The sequence below is a fragment of the Haemorhous mexicanus genome, chromosome 8, assembly GCF_027477595.1.
Source record: "Haemorhous mexicanus isolate bHaeMex1 chromosome 8, bHaeMex1.pri, whole genome shotgun sequence".
Taxonomy (NCBI): Eukaryota; Metazoa; Chordata; class Aves; order Passeriformes; family Fringillidae; genus Haemorhous; species Haemorhous mexicanus.
In genome coordinates this window covers 19977879-19996331 of record NC_082348.1, presented here as the reverse complement: position 1 = coordinate 19996331, position 18453 = coordinate 19977879, and the positions used below count along the sequence as shown (strand labels likewise).

The following is an 18453-nucleotide window of genomic DNA, read 5'->3' as shown; positions in this document are numbered from 1 at the left end:
TTTGCAGTGTAGTAATACTTGCAGTTAGAAAGGAACTCAGTTGCTGTTCTATATATTCTTTTGTGGTTCAGTCTTAGAAAACCAGTTTTACTACTTACCCTTTTTTGCACTTACCATTTAGGATTTGTTCATTCTGGCAACAGCAGGAAGTTTGTTTCAAACAACCTTTGGTGAAATCCAACCTGAATTCACTAGGCCAGGATCTTTTTAATTACTAGACCAACATTTTGCTTTTTGTAGGCAGAGTACTCAGAGACCCTGCTTTAAGCAGCAAACAGCAGTTCCTCACAACTGTTCTTTCAGAAAGCACTCAGCTTACTTGCCACCCTACACAGGTGTCCTTTCTAGCAGGTATTCCTTTAAACAATCTTTATTATAACTGGGAACCAAATTAATTTATTAGCTGTTCCATCTTGTGGGATAGCTGTTACAGTTCCATAAGAAAAAAAATTCTTGCTGTTGAGTTTTTGGCAATCTTCAGTTACCGTTACCTGATATCAGAAGTCTTTTTCTTAATAATAAGGAAAAAAAAGACAAAATGAGAATAAAATGAGCAAGAAACTGTGCTGTTAAAGTAACTGGACATAAGAAACAAACATTTTTGCACATTGAAAAGGCAGAAAGTTTGGGTGAAGTTATTTAATTGTGAATGCTGGCAAAAGTGGCTGAGATCCCTTCAATTCTGTGTGAAATACACATTTGAGTCTTTCCTCACATTAAGAGTTCACTTGTATATTTACATCTTTCTCATATGTATATATAAACTTTTTCCCTTGGGCATCTAGTGCTAGTGAAAATAATGGAAGCATAGGCCATAAGCCTTTCAGGTTTGATCCTTTAAAGGATGCACTTGAAACTGCATTTGATGTAATTAATTGAGGTTTTATCTGCTTACTCTGGAAACCAGAGTATGAGTGCTAAGCACCCCCTGAAAATCACAGGAAACAAGAGTACTCACAATTTCACATTAACAGTTCCTTAGTCTGATTTTTGTAAAATAAAAACCTATCAGTAAATGGGTTTCCTGATCATAAAGGAGTTAGGTACTGCCTATGAGAAGTAAAGAAAATTTTTGTCTTCTCTTACTTTAATTAATCTAATGCATTAATTCACATTTAATATCAATTTGACACTACACAACAGTACTCCCCTGCCAGCAACAGTGACTAAAAAATGTTTGCATATAAAATCTCCTGGCAAAGTATAAAGTGCTAGCTTTTTTCTGGTGGTTGAGTTTTGTTTAGGAAATAACTTGAAGTAAAAGCAGTAAATTCAGGTAGGCTGCCACCAAACATGCAAAACAGGTATTTGTATTTGGTTTAGATACAGTTATTTTAAACAGTTTAAAAACTCCTGGTTTGTGGTCAGCATTTTCCTCCCATTTAAACACAAGTTTATTTTTAGAATTTTCTGGGTCCTTGCATAAGTACAGAAAGCAACTCACAGCTTGAAAAGCACAAACCATAAGCATTTAATGATCCTGCTTCTTTAGTGTGTTCCAGACTGTAAGCAGGGTGCCAAGACACTCACAAGTGTTCAGGGCTAGTTGTTTGGGATTCTCTGTTCTTAAATAGCTTTCAAGGTGTTTTGAAGTAAATAGAAACCTCTTCTTTTTCTGAATGAAAATGTCTATGTAAGAGCTGCCAGGATGGAAATCTGCCATTATCTGTGGCACAGCAACACAGTGTGCATTTAGAGTGATAGAATTTCTTACACAAGACCCAATCTTCATCAAAGTCTGAGCCACTTTTGGTCATTACAAATTGCTGCATTAAAAAAAAACCCCAAACAACAAAAACAAAACCAAAAAACCCCGATGTACATTTATAGTTGTACCCAACTCTCACTTTGTAAGTCTGCCATAGCTTAACAATTAGCCACAGGGACACATAGCAAACTCCTGAAAGCTACGGCTTGTCCACATGACAGTTCATGGGAACAGTACCTGCGCTATTTAATAAATGATGGAGTTTCAAGGTCTTGCCCTGGGTGGAACTGCTTCAAAAAGCCAAACAGCAGTGAACATAACATTTCTAGTATCTGCTTAAAAGTTGGGTTTTCTGTTTTAAGAGTACAGCTTCATATTAGTTTTCATCTTTATATATATATATATATATATAGTTACTTATAAAATAGCAGGTAATGGACAGGTGTTCTTTCCTGGACTCCAAGGGAAAAAACTTAGGGAAGATAGGGTGGAAGTTGGGTGTTGCTGCTCCCCTTTATTTCTACTGTTGTTTCATGATCTTTTTAAATGTCCTTTTTGTGTTGTTTTTTTCTTTCCACAATTATAATTCACTTTTTCTTTTGCATTACATTTTCCTTAAAAACTCACCAAAAAAAAAAACTTTTATCATTTTTCTAGAGCTCTTCTCTATTGCATCCTCTAGGATGATCCAACTTAATTAGTAAAGCCCAGAGCAAAAATAAATATTTGCATTTAGAGTTACCATGCTTATGATGACAGTGAGCATAGTGAGCTCTGCTTTGATGAGCTATGCGCCCATCTTTATCACCATGAAATCTACAGCCTGTGTTTTATTTTTGTGGGTGTTTTCTAATTTAAAATGAAAGCTTTCATTCTGCAGATTCTGAATATACCACATAGAACTCCAATGTATCAGATAGGCTACACACAGTAGTAAGGGTTAACAGTTGGGAGCTTTGGCTCAGACTGAACAACTCCTGAACCTTAACAGGGTCAAGCAGAGAATTGCTTGGATATACATATATATGTAAAAACATATAAAAATGTATTAAAAATACAGTAAAATACATAATTTATTAATATTTCTCTTTAAACCAAAACATACACAACCAGAAAACCTGAGTGATTTTATTTCTCACACAAAACCAAGAGAAGGATTTTGTCTAAGTGGTTTAATGGTAACACTACAATTTTCATTCTACATACAAAATTTATCCTAGATAGTTTTACATACTTTGATTAATTAACAGTTTGTCTTATAGATGCCTTAAGTTTTAGCTTTCATATTTTCCAGATTCTGTACTGCATTATTATATAACTCTGAACTTCCTGTTAAGTGTTAGCAAGTTCTCTTCACAGTTTCGTTAGACAAAACAATCCTTTTCCAGCCCGAGAACCAAGGACACCTTTGCAGCTTCAGGCCCAAAAAGTATAAACAGTGAGCTGAGGAGAGCAATCTGAGAGGATGGGACTTCATAACCTGAAGCTGTAATTGGACAATTAACCCCAGTATGTAAATGGACCAAAACTTAGAAAAGTGTGAAAACATGTGACCTGTCATCCATCTTGGGTGGAGCCACAGCCAGGCTCTTGTACTGCCCAAGGTGTATCCTTTGAAGGCCTTTTTATAAATACCTACTTTATTCCTTTAACACTGTCTAGCCTCTGTTTTAGGTAGCCTCTTAAGGCATCATCAGAGTTGCATAGGTAAAACTATGTAAGACAGATCATAGCAGATGGTAGATAATAGGGAAGTCCACATCTTTCTCATTGATGTCCAGTATTTCAATCCTGTTGCTGAAGAGAAGCAATAAATGCTGCATCTAGCATTAATGATAAGCTGGTGAATACATGAAAAGCAATGATAAACTACAGGCAAGTGTACAGTGTCACAAAGAAAAAAAAGAAACAAGACTTTATCTAGTAGTACAAAATGTTAAGATTAAATTCAGCCAGAAAACCAGTAGTTGACTACTATGTACGGAGTCCTTAAATAGCATCCAAAATTCTCTGTAGCTGGTGTTTATGGCTTAAATATATACAAAAGTTCTCCCTCCTTTTTTTACAAAACACTTTCTCATTTATTTTATAGCATTAAGAATCATCATTTCTTGCAGTATCCTTAAATAGCATCCAAAATTCTCTGTAGCTGGTGTTTATGGCTTAAATATATACAAAAGTTCTCCAAACTTTTTTTACTAAACATTTCCTGTTTTTTTGTATAGCATTAAGGATCATCATCTCTTGCAGTATCACATACCATTTGGTAAACATAACAACTGAATCTCCTGTTAGGCTTCTGTTCTATATGTAAAACGAGGTCTTTGTCAAAGTAAACTTCATGACTGTAAGTCTGAAATGAGAAAAAAAAAAGTTCAGGTTGCAGTCTCTATTTCCACAACTTGCTACTATCTGTATCATTTTCCACAGGGAACAAAAAATATTTAACAGTAGTGAACTCCATGATCAGGCAGAAATTTTGTGTGGATACACAGAGATTGCTCTGCCAGATAAAGGACAGAATTTTATAACTTTGAGAGGTTTCTCACATCCCTGTTTTAGGAATTTAAGTTCAGAGCATCTGATTTAAGATCACAAGCTGCCTATGCAGTCAATGATAAAAGAGGTGTAACAGTGCTGAAAATTTCAGACCATCTAAGTTGGATGTCCACCTCAACTTGGACTGTTTAAACAGCCCATTCCATCTTCCCAAATATATATACAGTGTGGTCTGTGCTTCATGTTATGCATGAGTACTTCAAGTTTAACTAGGGAGTCTCTTTACAAGTTGAGAAGTTACTCTGACGTAACTAGCCATGGAGTATTTAAATTGATAAATACTTGAGAAATATATTCAAGACAACCCTTTCCCCAACCACAAAAACCCCAAACAAAGCAACCAACAAAGAAAAAAAAAAAAATCATTATTTCAAATAATGGAGATTTTCAGGTAAATTAATTACTGTCTGATGGAGTACTTAAAATTTTAGAGCTGTAATTGTTGTTTTATGCAAATTTCATCCCTTTGCCACTTATATAGCTGCTTGAAATCTGAACAGAAATGGTATGTGAATGAGTATGAGGAAGAGACAGTGGGAACAAAAGACAAGAATTTTCCTCACCACATCCCAAGACTCCTTTAATGGAATACTCTTAAGTAGAATCCCATGTTCATTGCAATGAAAGTCAAGGTGAGCTCTTCCATCTGCTCCTATCTGGGTAACTGCCACAGTGGATAATAAATCCAATTCATCTTCATAGTCCACAATTTTGAATGTCTTAGGAAAAAGAAAACCTCAAGTTTACAAATCGAACACAAGTTCACATTCCCCTCTACCTAAACTGCATAGCTATTTTTTCTTCATGTGAAAGCAGTATTGGGCAAATTCTAGTTCTTAAGACTTCTCATCCAAAAGAAAACTTTGGGAGCCCGATACCCAACAGGCATTTTTCCCAACATGAGTTGTCAGGGAATTTCAGCAAAATTCCTTAAGCAGGAGAAAAGGAAGTGATGTTCTGAAAAATCCTAATGTGCAAGTACATGTATTTTATATGTAGCATATAAGAAATATAAAAGAAGTACTTCTAAAGTGGCCAAAGAAGTATATTTAGGCTCTTGAAGCAGAGATGTTAATAGACAGTGTAGCTTTAAACCATCATTGGCTTTGAGGGAATGGGTACATTAGAGTAAGTCCATGAATAATCTGTATGTTCTGTTCAGATCTCTCCCTTGCTCCACAGATTATAGGTCAGTGAAGAACTGACACCAAAATCTGAAGATTGTGAATGACCTTTATTGCCTAGTCTTGCTGTGACATACTCTAAATTCAAGCCAGTCCTTTTCTTCTATAATGTAAAAACATTTACTGGAATCACAAGTATAGTGCAACAACAGGAAAAAAAAAGTACAATTACTTTTATTATGGTTAAAAGAAAAAGTGAATAGAATAAACTGCAGACCCTTAAGGGTTATACTGGACTGTGCTGTATTTTTACCATAGTAAAAAATAGGAGTGACTGCCAGAAACTGATGAATTTTACCTGTTGTGCTTATGTCAATTACAGATTCAGCTCTAGATACAGAGCTAAAAAATATTTTTCAGAACCTTTTAAGACTCAAGTGGTGTTTTCAATCTCAAGAAGCAGATACTTCAAGGAAAAGTGATAAATACCTTATCCTACAATCCAATCAAACTAACTGGGAGAGAAAAATAAAGTTGAGAGATACTATAAAAAAGACAAGAGGATCCTAAAGCAGAGGAAAAGAAACAGTTTCTTTCATTTCATAAAATGCTTTATAAGAAATGTTCAAAGTAGATATTTAAATGGAGAAAAGAGTAATAGGTTTATCACATTAACATATCTTTTCTGTGCCATTGAAGTCACATGGAATTATGATATCATGGGGCGTAAGATCAGTTCTTAAAAGAAAGAAAAAATACAAAGCTCAAATGCTGATCATGAAGAAAAGATGATAAACAGTATGTGAAGCAATTGGAAGAAGACAAAGGGAAGAGGAATAAAGAATTCAAGGATATAGACAGCTACTGGTTACACCCACTGCACCTAAAACAAGAAGGGCTTCTGGCTAGCTAAACACTAAAACAATTCATGAAGTGCTCTCACTTCACTTACCTCTTGTTCTGGGTCATCATCCAGCAAGGTAAAACGCTTCTTCACCACTCGACCAGAAGCTGTTACAGTAACATTGTTGTTCACCTTTGGAGAAACATAAAAAAAGTGTCTCTAGACTTCGGAGCAATGTAGTTTCTAACAATCTGACAATGTATCTGTTCCATATATTTTGCTTTCTGACCTTCTTTTACTCATTAGCTATGCACAGCCCTGGTGCTGCTGTTTTCTTTATGAGTTCATGAGCCTGGTGACTTTAGTTGAGATATTATTGCTGTTTACTCATATTCAGAGGTGTCCCACAGAGGTGGCAAAGGTTCTCAGCTAATTGAGAGAACGGAAGTGACTAGAACCAAGATGCTGGAATGAGAATTAAGACTGCTAAATCACCACAGATTTTTTTCTTAAACTTTTACTTCCAGAAGATAGGAGAAGTAGCATCTTAAACCACCATGGCTGCTTCCAATGGGCTTCATTAACACCAGAAATATTAAAAAATAGCTTATCAGTGTCTTAATAGAAGTCAAAAGGAATAAGCACAGCATAGGCAGGATTAGAACTCTTATTTCTTTCTTCTTACTGTAACAGAAGTTACCTACACAACTCTCAAAAAGCAGTATGGCAAGTTATTAGATGACTTGAAGTTTAGTTTTTAATTCAATACAAGTTTTGTTCTTGAGTTTGTGAAGATTTTTAATACACAGACTTTTTTCCCACAAAAGCTTAAAAATCAGCATCACAGGTTTGCACATTTTACAGTAGTCAAACTATAAAAACTTGCTTTTAGGTAAGACATAACCTTGTCTGCTGAATCAAAATGACAGTTCCAGGAACTACCCAGAATTTTTTTCATGTGTGCTCTTTATCCTTTTTGACATTAGATTGTCTTTGTGATTTATATCACAAAAGACTTCATGAAACAACTGAGGTGATTAAAGAGCTCAGTTCTACCACTAGTTTTAAATCATCCTCTCACACTTGGTTCTACCTTTCTGCACTCTTGTGATCCACGGATGACTCAGTCCTGTTCTGCTCCAGTTCAGCAAAACAAGCAAGCAGAAAGTACTCACCTTTTCTGCTGGCTTATTCTGTTATTTTAGAGCACAGATTTGGCTCACCAAGGGTTGGATGAATGCCAAACTTGGCACAAGAGAATGACAGGCATGAAAGGCCAGGAAAAGGAATGGACTTTTGGAAGCAATGTAGTGTCTTTGTTATGAGAGACTTGAAACTTTTCTAGCATTTGTATGATCAACTTACCTGAGCACCAGAGATGCACACAATTATCACTTGGTGGCACCTTCATTTGTGAAGGTGCCTTCAAATCTGTCACCATCTTTTAAGTATGTTTTATATCCATGATACATGGTTACACTGCACACCTTAAAGAACACTGAAAACTAAAGAAAAGACTGAAGGTTTCAGAAATCTATCCTGAAAGTGTTACTGCTTTCAAAATTCTGTTCATACCACTTGAAGTCCAATGAAGACAGAACATGTCTTTCAATAAACCTTGGATAAAGCTCATAAAATACAAATATGCAAACCCTGTTTATAGCTCAAAATCACACACTGTGATCTCAGACACTAAACTCACACAGTTTTCTCTGTTGGCTACAATCGTAAAATCTTCTGCAATTTCCATTTGATCTGCATGATTTTTAACTTCCTTAAGCTTTAAGACTCTACAAAAGAAACAAATTACAAAGTAAGTCATGTATTCTAATCTGCTTACTACAACATTTCTATATAATTTTTTAAATCTAGTACATTAAAACACTGTAAATAAATAAAATGGAAATTAGTTATTTTTGTAATCTATCAGTGGAATTTCGATACAGTAGTCCTTGAGTATTTTTCATACCAAAATCTAAACTGTGGCCTCTAGTGCTCGCATTCATCACACAGAAATCTGCAGATGTTTCTAGAGGAAAGTCTGACAAATTAATAGATTTTGTAATTTCTATAGTCTGATGAGTGTTTGGGCCTGCAAATCGTCAGACTACTAAATTTATGCAGTTATGCAACTTCTCTAATGAATAAAAGATTTGAGTAAAAAAGGCTCATACTTTATCAAATTTGGTCCCACGTGGATTATTCTACCTGACATATCTGGATGGAAATATATCCAGTCAGGTTCAAGTGAACAGCATTTCATATCCTGTATGCCATTTTTTGCCTAAAGAAGAAAAGGAAAGCTTAGAATATTAGTATTTTGAAAGTCTCACAGATCTAATTAAAGAGGAAGTACTGAGCTCCTCACTATATACCTCTGGAGGTTTGTAAGTATTGCTCCTAAACATGGCCAGAAAGGATGGCAGTGGAACAATAATAAAACCAACAACAATAATAATAAAAAACTCAGTTCCAATTCTCAAGATACTCAGTGAAGTAGTTTTGAGATTTTTAATATGCAGTAAGCAATAACCTTGTACCTTAGCGATATATTGTCCTATCTCTCCTGAAACTAAGCAGAATGAAGATTTAACCTACACTGTGCAAACACTTCAACAATTCCAGCTATCTGAGTATCCAAGACAGGGCATGTGGCAAGGCTTGCGACAAACATTAGCACAGAGTTTGACTTGAGCTTCAAACCTCAGGCTTAGCCACTTTTGTGCAAATTATCTGTGGAGCATGTAAGCCTGGAATACCTTGTGATTTCAGTGGTCAGATGCAAGCCAGTCAAAATCCCAGGATTTTGGCAGTGGCTTTCTGTTATTAAATTTAGCTGACACTGATCATTCAAATTATTATCATGCCAAATATATGAACCCACATAGAAAAAAAATAGATGAGAAAGGATTTTGCAAGTCCATCTGAATCAAAATTGATCTTCAGCTACAATTGTGGAACATCAGTTTTGAAAATAAGGAGGGAAAATAATTGATTAGGCGAGCAAAAGAGATAAGGATGTTTACAGATGAGAGTTATTTAGTCAAGAAACTCTTAACAACCCCAGAAGTTGCTTGAAATACAGAATGATCTTCAGGTCAATTTCACATTCAAAATAAAAGCTGAGATGGAAAGCTCACAAAAAATAGTATTCATATGATGAATAGTACATAAAGAAAAGTAATTAGGAACAGATTAAATTAACTAATAAAACCTTTATTGGGACAGAAGGGGCTTAAACTGAGCAATGAAATATTTTTTAGGGAGAGAAAGAAGGTACAAGTCAGAGATAAACTACAAACATGAAGGACATTTATTCTGCAATATCATAAAATTTTAAATAATTCTGTAGTCAGCATTTAGTAGGCTGACTAGTCAGAAGTGGATTAGGATGTTACCATGCAAGGTAATGAGACTTCTAAGTCATGAATACCGTGCTGTGTAGCTCTGACTGCACTACTATTGTATTGGAATGAAGGAAATATGAGAAGCAGTACTGCTTCAGAAGAAAGTATTTTACACACATGACTCCATGGGATAGCTAATTTGATACTGGAGCGAGCCTGTGAAAGCACTACACTGGTAAACAAAGGCATTATAACCTACTCAGAATAAGGGATGAAGACAAACATAATACACATTAATTTCAGAGAAGCTGCTTTCTGAATGTATTACCAAAGCATTGTCTTTCAGAGAACAAATATGGAAGACTCCTTTATGTTTTTTCTTGTTTGGTGTGATGATATAATGCCAAGGGTAACCTCCAATTTGAAATGCATTCTCCAGAGAAGATGCTTCAAATAGCAAAGGTGGGGTATCTGCAAATATTCGGTAATGTTAACACCATTAGTAGCAGAACAGTCACCATTCCATTGATGCTTACAATTCTAAATTCCAATAAAGCTACTAATTCTTCAGAACTTTTGAGGATTGCTGGAAACACATTTGCTATCAACTCTTTTCCAGTGCCAGCTATGCTACCTCTCTTGGCATCCAGGTGCACATCTGCAGTTCCCTCTTCTTCCCTCCATCCGTTCAGAAGGAGGGTTACTGCCTTCTCAGATCTTGATGCTGCATACTCTTCTAGTACCTCTGACTTATAAGCAAAGACACAGCAAATAATTAAAATTATTCCAGCTCACCTAATTGAGAAAGGATGCATACATGAACAGATCAAAGACCATATCACTATTCTCTTGAGAAAACCAGTGATAAATAACTGGAAACAGCAGGCAGAAACATCAAATAACAGAATTAAATGCAGGAAGATAGAATATTCAGATTCTGCTTTCTCCTTTTGTGTAATACATCCAAATAGTGTGGACCACAAAGGATGCAATCTGTAGCTGAGTTCATAAAAATCAATCAAAATACAGGATTTTTTGCAATTAATGGCAAAAGGTATCTAGTTTTTCTTTCAGTTCAGTTCGGATAAATTACTGAGATGTACTAGGCCATTAGTACAAGTCTTTTTACTAAATGGGAGGCATTTTTAATGAAATGAACTTTACAACTTCTGCCAACTAGCTAAATTAAAGCAGTTTCTACAGCTGCTATAACTGAATCAATTTTAGACCGAAGACCAGGTCTTTCTAACAGTACAGAGAAAAGCTGGGGAAAAAAACTGACAAAATGTGGAGAAAATCTGCAATTACGAGGGGAATTTTAACAGGCAGAATATAAAAACCCAAACTGAATTAGTGCAAGAACAAGGTTCTTATGTGGACTTTTGAGTCCCAAAGGTCTTATCCAAATTTTGACTTCTTCTTTTCCTGCTTTGTCTAGGTACTTATCCTAATGCCAATGGTGCTGTCACATGACAGACATCACATATTATGTTTATGGAGTGCTTCTTTCCTCTTCCTTTGTTCATGTTTCCATCAATTTAGCCATTTAGATTGTTTGGAATTAGTTCACTGCCAATGGAAATGAAGTCTTTCCTAAGCTGGAAAGTGGCTGTGTCCCATTTGCTTTTTGGAGTGACACATAAGAAATGGGAGATTCTGTGCAAGAGACAAACTATATGTTATAAAAAACTTATGCATCTGCTGGAAATGTAGAGAATGTTGAAGATGAAAGCATAAGCAAAGTACCTGCTGATACTAAAATCCATCAGAAAATGAAAAATGAGTTAAAGTTTGTGACATTTCACCTAAACAACTTTTTAAATACAGCTTATATATCAAGGTCCCTCAAAAATTCTGGTAGATAGACTAAATTATACATTAGCTATAAATTATTATTATACATTATATAATTATATTATAAATCATTATTATACATTATATAATTTTATATACTAAATTATATGTTTATATATATAGATAGACTAAATGTTTCTCAACAGTATATCAATACTGAGCAGTAGAGGCTGCTTATAAAATATGCCCTTCCTATTATGGCTTCCACCTAAATCACTGTGATAATGTGATTCTGCTGCCTCAAGTCCATCATTCCCACTTGTATGTCACTTGCTCTTGTTTCTAAACACCTCCTGTTTTATTGTTTGCAAGTCTTTTCCCAAGTCTTGCCAGTTTTCAATCTCCAGTTGAGCTTCTTTGTTTACTTACTTTAAACTCTGCAAGTTATCTAAACAAAGCTGTTCCTGGCAGCACTAACAAGTGTTCTACATGCAAATAAAAAATAAAGAAATAACAACAAGAAAAGGTTTCTACAAAGTATCCTTCTCCTTTCTTTTTTTCCTGAAAGTACTATATCAGCTAACAATAAATCAAACTACAGTTTTAAGTTCTGAGCCGTTCAGAAAATCACACACTGTGACCAAAATCAATTCCTCCCCAGCAGTTAAGAGCTGTAGCATAGTACATCTTAGCCTGTAAGTTTTGATCTCTATACACTTTTGGGTACCTCACACCATAAAACCACTACTGTAACAATGCCCATCCCTTCAGGCAGTTTCTGTAGGGAGGCTAGGACTTAAGTAAGAAAGAAGACTACACACAGTTAAATTATCGTAAATACGAGCCTGCACTCTGAAACTGCTAAGATCTTGCTCACTGAAGCATTTGCCCATCTTATTCTTGGAAGAAAACAACTTAAAAACCACAGGAATGAAACTATTTGCAAAAAGCAAGCATGAAAACGTACGTCATGGGTTCAAAACTTCCTAACCAAAACTCCTGAATACGATTAAAGATCAAAAAGGTTTTCTTCAGTACACTGGTTTTAAATCTCAAAACTAAAAACTATAATGGTCTATAAGCCATGAGATCAAATCTTCCTATTAAAGTTCCCATAGCAGGTTTTCCACAGGTCCCTAACATTAAATGGTGGTTTCACAGATTGAGATGGAGACAAAAAATTGCCCTTTGCAAAAACTGAGACATAAATATAGCAGTCTATTGCTTTGTTTTGATAAAACATTGCATTATAACCTCACTACATAAGTCTGTACTTTCTTTGTGTACTTTATAATTTTATATAAATCTGGATTGATTTGTCTCTTATTATCTGACACTCTGGAAAAAAAAAGACATTTTTATGTGGACAATCACCTGAAAAAACGTTTAATACAGAAACATTCAAAATTAAATAAATAAATACATGCATTCTTTGATGTTTGTGAAACCAATCTTTAAAATTTTTTTTAGATGCCTCAAGTGTAGGCTTGTGAGAACGTATTTTTAAAGTAAGAAAAGAAATTTCAAAAGAAGTCTCAGGCTTTGGTCATTCGTCAAGATTCTTAGCACCAAATTCTAACCTCAAGTGCACCACCAGAAACCACTATTTGCTTTTAGAGAAAGAATTCATTACATAATGCAGAACATTTCTAAGTTAATGATCTGAGGCATTAGAATTGTTTTTAGTAATTTTTTCTCTTCTCAGGAATTCATTTTACTGAAATCGGCACATTTCTGACAACTCAGAATATCAAAATGCAAGTCAGACAAACTGTATTCAGTCTCACTGAATCTCCTCTGCAAGTTAATGTTCTCACATCTTTTGCTTACATACCATATTCTATTTCTGGGTAATACTAACAGATATCCTAGTCCTTCCTCTTTCTCAAGAGCAGTTGTATCTCAGAAATAAAGAAAGGGGTTTCCATTTCATGCATTGATGATAAAGTTTTTCAGTTAGCTTAGTTGCTCTAACAGTTTTCTTGGTGTGTCCTATATAATTATTACTGTAATTAGAAGTAAAGTGAAGCACATTTTACTATAATGTAAGTCCAGAAATACAGCTACAGCACAATATGAGCACAGTAATTGTAACATTTTTTCTTAGTTGTGAAATAAGAAACAATCAATCCATAAAAGCCACAGTCAAGCCAATACAAAGATCATAATTACCTGTTATTTTAATGTTACATGGAAGACCAAATGGATACTTTCCTACAATTCCCACCTGTCCATTCCAGTTGAATTCTTGTCCCAAATGAAATGGTTGTTCCATGAACTAAAATAATACAGAACAATTTAGCTTTACAGATGCATATTTACTTGCTGTTTAGTTTTATTCTCTATTAATACTGCATTCTTTATCTTGTTAGATACTGCTTGAGGTCTTATTTTTGAATTAATGTTTGATTTTTGATTGGAAGGATATAAACTCGCATGTCTAACTGCAGTTCTGTTTGAGATCAAACTTCCCCATGCCCACCAGATTCTGGCCTTAACAATCACCTATAACTACAGACTAGGTGTGTAGAGAGAGAGAAGCACATCTGGTGTAACACTGAAGTAACTCCCCAGAAGTGCCTGTCTGACCCTGTATCTCTTATGTTTTGCCACCTGTAACTGCTGTGAGTAATTTTTCTGATAGTGTGTCCATTTTTATCTTCTGACTGTAAACAGATCTAGGCAGGAACCTACATACCCCATGTACTTATGTAGAGTACATGAATATTTATGACTTGTTACCCAAAAATAGCATGGATTGTGTGAAAACTCTACTTCATTACCTGTTCCAAAATGGCCTTGAAGTTATAGAGTCTGACCAGACCCATGCTATACATTACAATCAGGATTCCATTAGAAACAGCAACATCTGTCACACTATTACCAAAAATCTGGAATAAAATGAAGTAAAAAATATTCTATTAGAGAAGAAATCATTGAGAGAAAACACAAATAACTGACATTATGTCCTTGATTTTGCAATCACTTTTTTTTATTCTGACCAAACTCTATGATCAGTGTTTAAGTTCAACTTTTCTGTAACTCATCTGTTCTGCTGAGTTTCTTTAATCCATTGCACTGCAGTAACACCTGAGGTAACAGAAGTCGTATTCTGCAAGCAGATTCATGCTCTAATCAATTCTCAGTATATCTTCATATCATGCTACCCAGTTATTATCATACATGAATAGCTAATATTATTCAGCATCCCACATTAGCAAAACTAGCAACTCGATCTAAAAGTCCTGATTTCAGATCTTCTGTTCTTTCTTCATCCCCAGTGTAAAATACTAGTCTAATCACAACTCTATGACTGCATACAGCTGTACTAAAACTACATTATCCAGCTGTCACAGAGTACAAGGTTCTTTCTGAATCCAAATTAGACATATACATGAGAAGTTGACTTCTCTTTTTTAAAAATTATACACTATTCATTTGTGCCACTGCTTAACACAACACTGAGCTAACCCCACAAACTAATTCTTAATATTTAATTAATCTCAACATGTGAAGTTAATAGGGTTTTTTTTAATAGATATGCTTAAATATGTAGTTTTCTTTAATCTGGTTCACTATGTGAAAAAGCAATTAATCCAGTTAAAACAGGCTTAAAAACAATAAAAAACTAAAGAAACCCAGAAACTGTAAGACACCTACATCTTAACACTACTGGCCATTATGTGATCTGTTTGGTTCTGAAAGATATATTCACTCCTGAGACTTTGCCTTTTATTTAGTTTTATGGCTTTCTCAATACATTTGCTAGCTTAGGTCTCAGTGTCTTTCAGACACAAACCCTAATAATCTTCCAACCCTAAAGTCTCCTTCCTATCCTTGAGACCTCAGCCACTCTGAATTCACAATGTATTGTGGTATACCATCTCAGTAAAGCTGATACATGAGGTGCATTCTGCAGCCTTAGGCAGTAACACTAACCCCAACTCCAATCTAACAGCTACATTCCACTGCTTGCATCTCCTGCTGGGTGTATTCTCACATCCCAAATGCCGCCCTGTCCATTCCAATTTTAACTATTTCTCTGATGACTACTCAGCACAGACCCAGCTGAAGAAGTGCTCCTTCACATGTTTTGCCTACTATGACCATGATGAAACTGGCATGCCATTCCTAACCAGATTGAGAACACCTTTGATACTGGTAACGTTTTTTCCAGTCCTAAATACTAATTTTGAACAGAAGAATACACAGTACCCCCAAGCTTTCATGGGCCCAAATGAAAAAGTTCAAACCCCTGCCCTCAGTTGCCAGGCCCAATTTCAATTACAACCTCAACCCAACCTAGCACCAGTTAAATCTCCAGCTTATAACTCTGGATCCTAAAAGACACAGTACCTACACAGACATAGTTTTCATGTTTGTACTGTTTCATGTGTAAGTTGTATCCAGAGTTTTCTTGACTTAAAAGAGAACACTAAAAATTACAGTCTGGCTCAAAGTTTTTTCCTCAGTATATACACTTACTTATAGGTCAGAAACTGAACTCAGGTTGTTCTTGACTGATAAAGCAAGATATATTTACTTTTGTCATTCAGGAACAGTGATAATAAAAGTCAGAAACATTTGTAATTGCATACAGAATTCACAGACTATTACTAGGATTGGCTCAGAGGCACATCTGTCTTTAAGGAGGTGAAAAGAAGTGTACAAATATTTTAGGGTTCCCTAATTCTTATGATTGCTCTAAGAAAAGGCTAAAGTCCTGCTGCATGTCAAAGAGTAACCCAATAAGAGAATCCATTTGTAGCTTCTCTTCTGGTCCTTAGAATTAAGAATATTTGCTCCAACGCCCCTATCAGACACAAGAACACTGCTGCTAATTAATGTTTCAAGTCCTTTTCCAAGCTTTTAAGTATGACTTCTGAAATAGGTGTCTAAACTAGAGCTGTCATAGAACTACAGTACAGATTACGTATTATTAGAGAAATTAACTTACCTTTTTGTTTATTTCCAGCATTCCAATGAATGAAAGAGGCAAAACTTGGAATACAGCAAGATAAAACAATACAGTCTGTTGGATTCCTGCCTGGGAAGGAACAATAGTGAACAGTTATTAAAGGCAGGACATCTTTATCTTCTTCCATAGTAAACAAGTATAATGTCTCCATCTTTATGCTTGTCATTTTTTTTTAATCAATGTTAAAAAAAATTACAACACTTACCTGCCGTGCTGCTGCAGGGAGCTTATTCTGAGCTGACTTTACAATCATTACCTCTTGAGGAGTATCCCAGCTCAGATACCTGTTTGTGACAAGAAAGGCCAGTCTTAACCACTTAAAAACCATTTATTAATGTATTATTTCACATAAAATATAACCAACTATAACTAAGCAGATGTCTGTGTCCAGGGAAACGTGACTATTTAATCTGGAAGAGGTGCTGTTTGCAATAAAGCAGAAATCCATGGAACTAGGAATGACTTATTTCATACAGGATTGTGAGAAAAATTTGGAAAGTGTGAATATTCACTATCTTAATTTTTATCCTTTCCTTCATAATGACTACTTTCCTATCCTTCAGCCTAAAGAAAATATTATTTTCTGAAAACCAAAAAAAAGAAGCCGTTTACCAGAAGCAGTAACTGCCCTGCTTTAAAAGAGAAATATGGCTACCCTATGGAGGAGAACTTTTGCAAATTAAAAACAGCTCAAACTTTGAACATATTGTTTGTATGTTTGATCAGGTGTGGTTTTCAGCTCTTAAAAGTGCTCTCCTGGTATGTTGCCATTGCAATACTAAAGGCTGTAAACCTGTCAGAGAAAAGCAAACAATAGGCTAGGTTTTGGGCAACTTGATACCAAATCTGACACCATAATACCAAAGTCAATGAAATTCTTCTACAAGTAAGAGCATGCAGGAACAGTACTCATGGTCTAGATTAACAAGCCTGTTGTCAGCCATAGGGCAGTACTAAAATAACACGATTGCCCTTCTCCCCTAAAGTACTAATCACTGTTAATTATATTAAGCTCTCCTTCTCTACTATAGTACTACTGACTGTTAGTGATATAAAGCCTAGATGTTGTTTAATACCTGAAGAATTTGCAACAGGAACCAGCAAGATACACTTTTTCCAGCACTTCTCCGCTGTCAGCAGAGAGACGTAGAAGCCAGTTCTGCACTGTCAAGACTATCAGGGAAGCTTTATAATCTGATGGACTTGGTAGCATTTCCCCCTACATAAAAAAAAGGCTATTAGAAAAAAGTTTCTATCAGGAAAATACAAAACATTTTGACACAGAAGAACACAAAAATAAATACACATTCCTCAAAAACTGAAGGAGGAAAGCTGCCTACTAATCAGATCAGTATCTCTAAGCTCATGTCCATATCAAATACTTACCTATGACAAAAATAATCTGCTGTCACACTTTTTGCAAGACAGTTACCTTTTCTAGAAAAGGCACCCTTTAAAAAATCTTTGCCTTGCTAAAATTAACAGCTTATTGATCTATTTGATACAAATCTTGAAGAGAAAATTATATAAGTATTTCAAAAGAAGACATTCAGTGATAACTCAACTGTAACTGCTACAAATGGTACTTACACTGCTTTAGTTTTAGGCACCTCAAGGACAGGGCTAATATTTCTAAGCTCTGTGGACACTGGGTGAAGGAGAGAAATGATGCAGTTATTAGGTAGAAGTGGTAGAAGAGCTTTTGGGCAGGGTTGCTTCAATGGGCCTCCAGTGTATCTGCTTTTTGGTTTTTTTAATGTCAACAGATCAGAAGAAAACTAAAACTCCCAGCTACTGTCCTTGCAATTTAAAAAATACATAAGAATATAAGTAGAATTTATTTTGTAAGGAATTAAGAATCAGTTGCATAAGAATAAAAGCACTGGTTTTAAAATCTTCCATGAAAGCTTATGAAAAAAGCATTTGATTGCACTACTGAGAAATTCAGACAAGTATACCTCTAAATGTTCAGTTAATATAAATAAGGCATATGTTGCAAACCTTTAATGACCTAACTCCATAAAAACATTGAGAAAATCGTTTGGAAAGAAAAAGCACTCCATTCTAAATGTTTCATCAAAATGCATTAATTTAGTATT

General features: G+C 35.2%; 1 protein-coding gene and 1 long non-coding RNA gene across 2 annotated transcripts in view; both read right to left on the bottom strand.

Annotated features, from left to right (window-relative positions):
* Positions 1-2763: 2763 nt before the first annotated feature.
* DCAF17 (DDB1 and CUL4 associated factor 17) overlaps positions 2764-18453 on the bottom strand; it is a 19826-nt gene continuing 4136 nt past the window's right edge. Inside the window, exons 5-15 of the mRNA XM_059852362.1 lie at positions 17431-17573; positions 16560-16638; positions 16334-16423; positions 14160-14267; positions 13549-13654; positions 9911-10053; positions 8410-8519; positions 7938-8025; positions 6344-6427; positions 4831-4986; positions 2764-4061 (exon numbers count right to left, since the gene is read on the bottom strand). Coding sequence (XP_059708345.1) covers positions 3936-4061; positions 4831-4986; positions 6344-6427; positions 7938-8025; positions 8410-8519; positions 9911-10053; positions 13549-13654; positions 14160-14267; positions 16334-16423; positions 16560-16638; positions 17431-17573 — 1233 coding nt within the window. The 3' untranslated portion in view covers positions 2764-3935. The remainder of the gene's footprint in view (positions 4062-4830; positions 4987-6343; positions 6428-7937; positions 8026-8409; positions 8520-9910; positions 10054-13548; positions 13655-14159; positions 14268-16333; positions 16424-16559; positions 16639-17430; positions 17574-18453) is intronic.
* On the bottom strand, positions 6511-7931 carry LOC132330564 (uncharacterized). Its single transcript, XR_009487341.1, has 2 exons — positions 7319-7931; positions 6511-6587 (listed from the first exon to the last, which is right to left on the bottom strand). It is a non-coding gene; the product is annotated as an uncharacterized LOC132330564 (long non-coding RNA).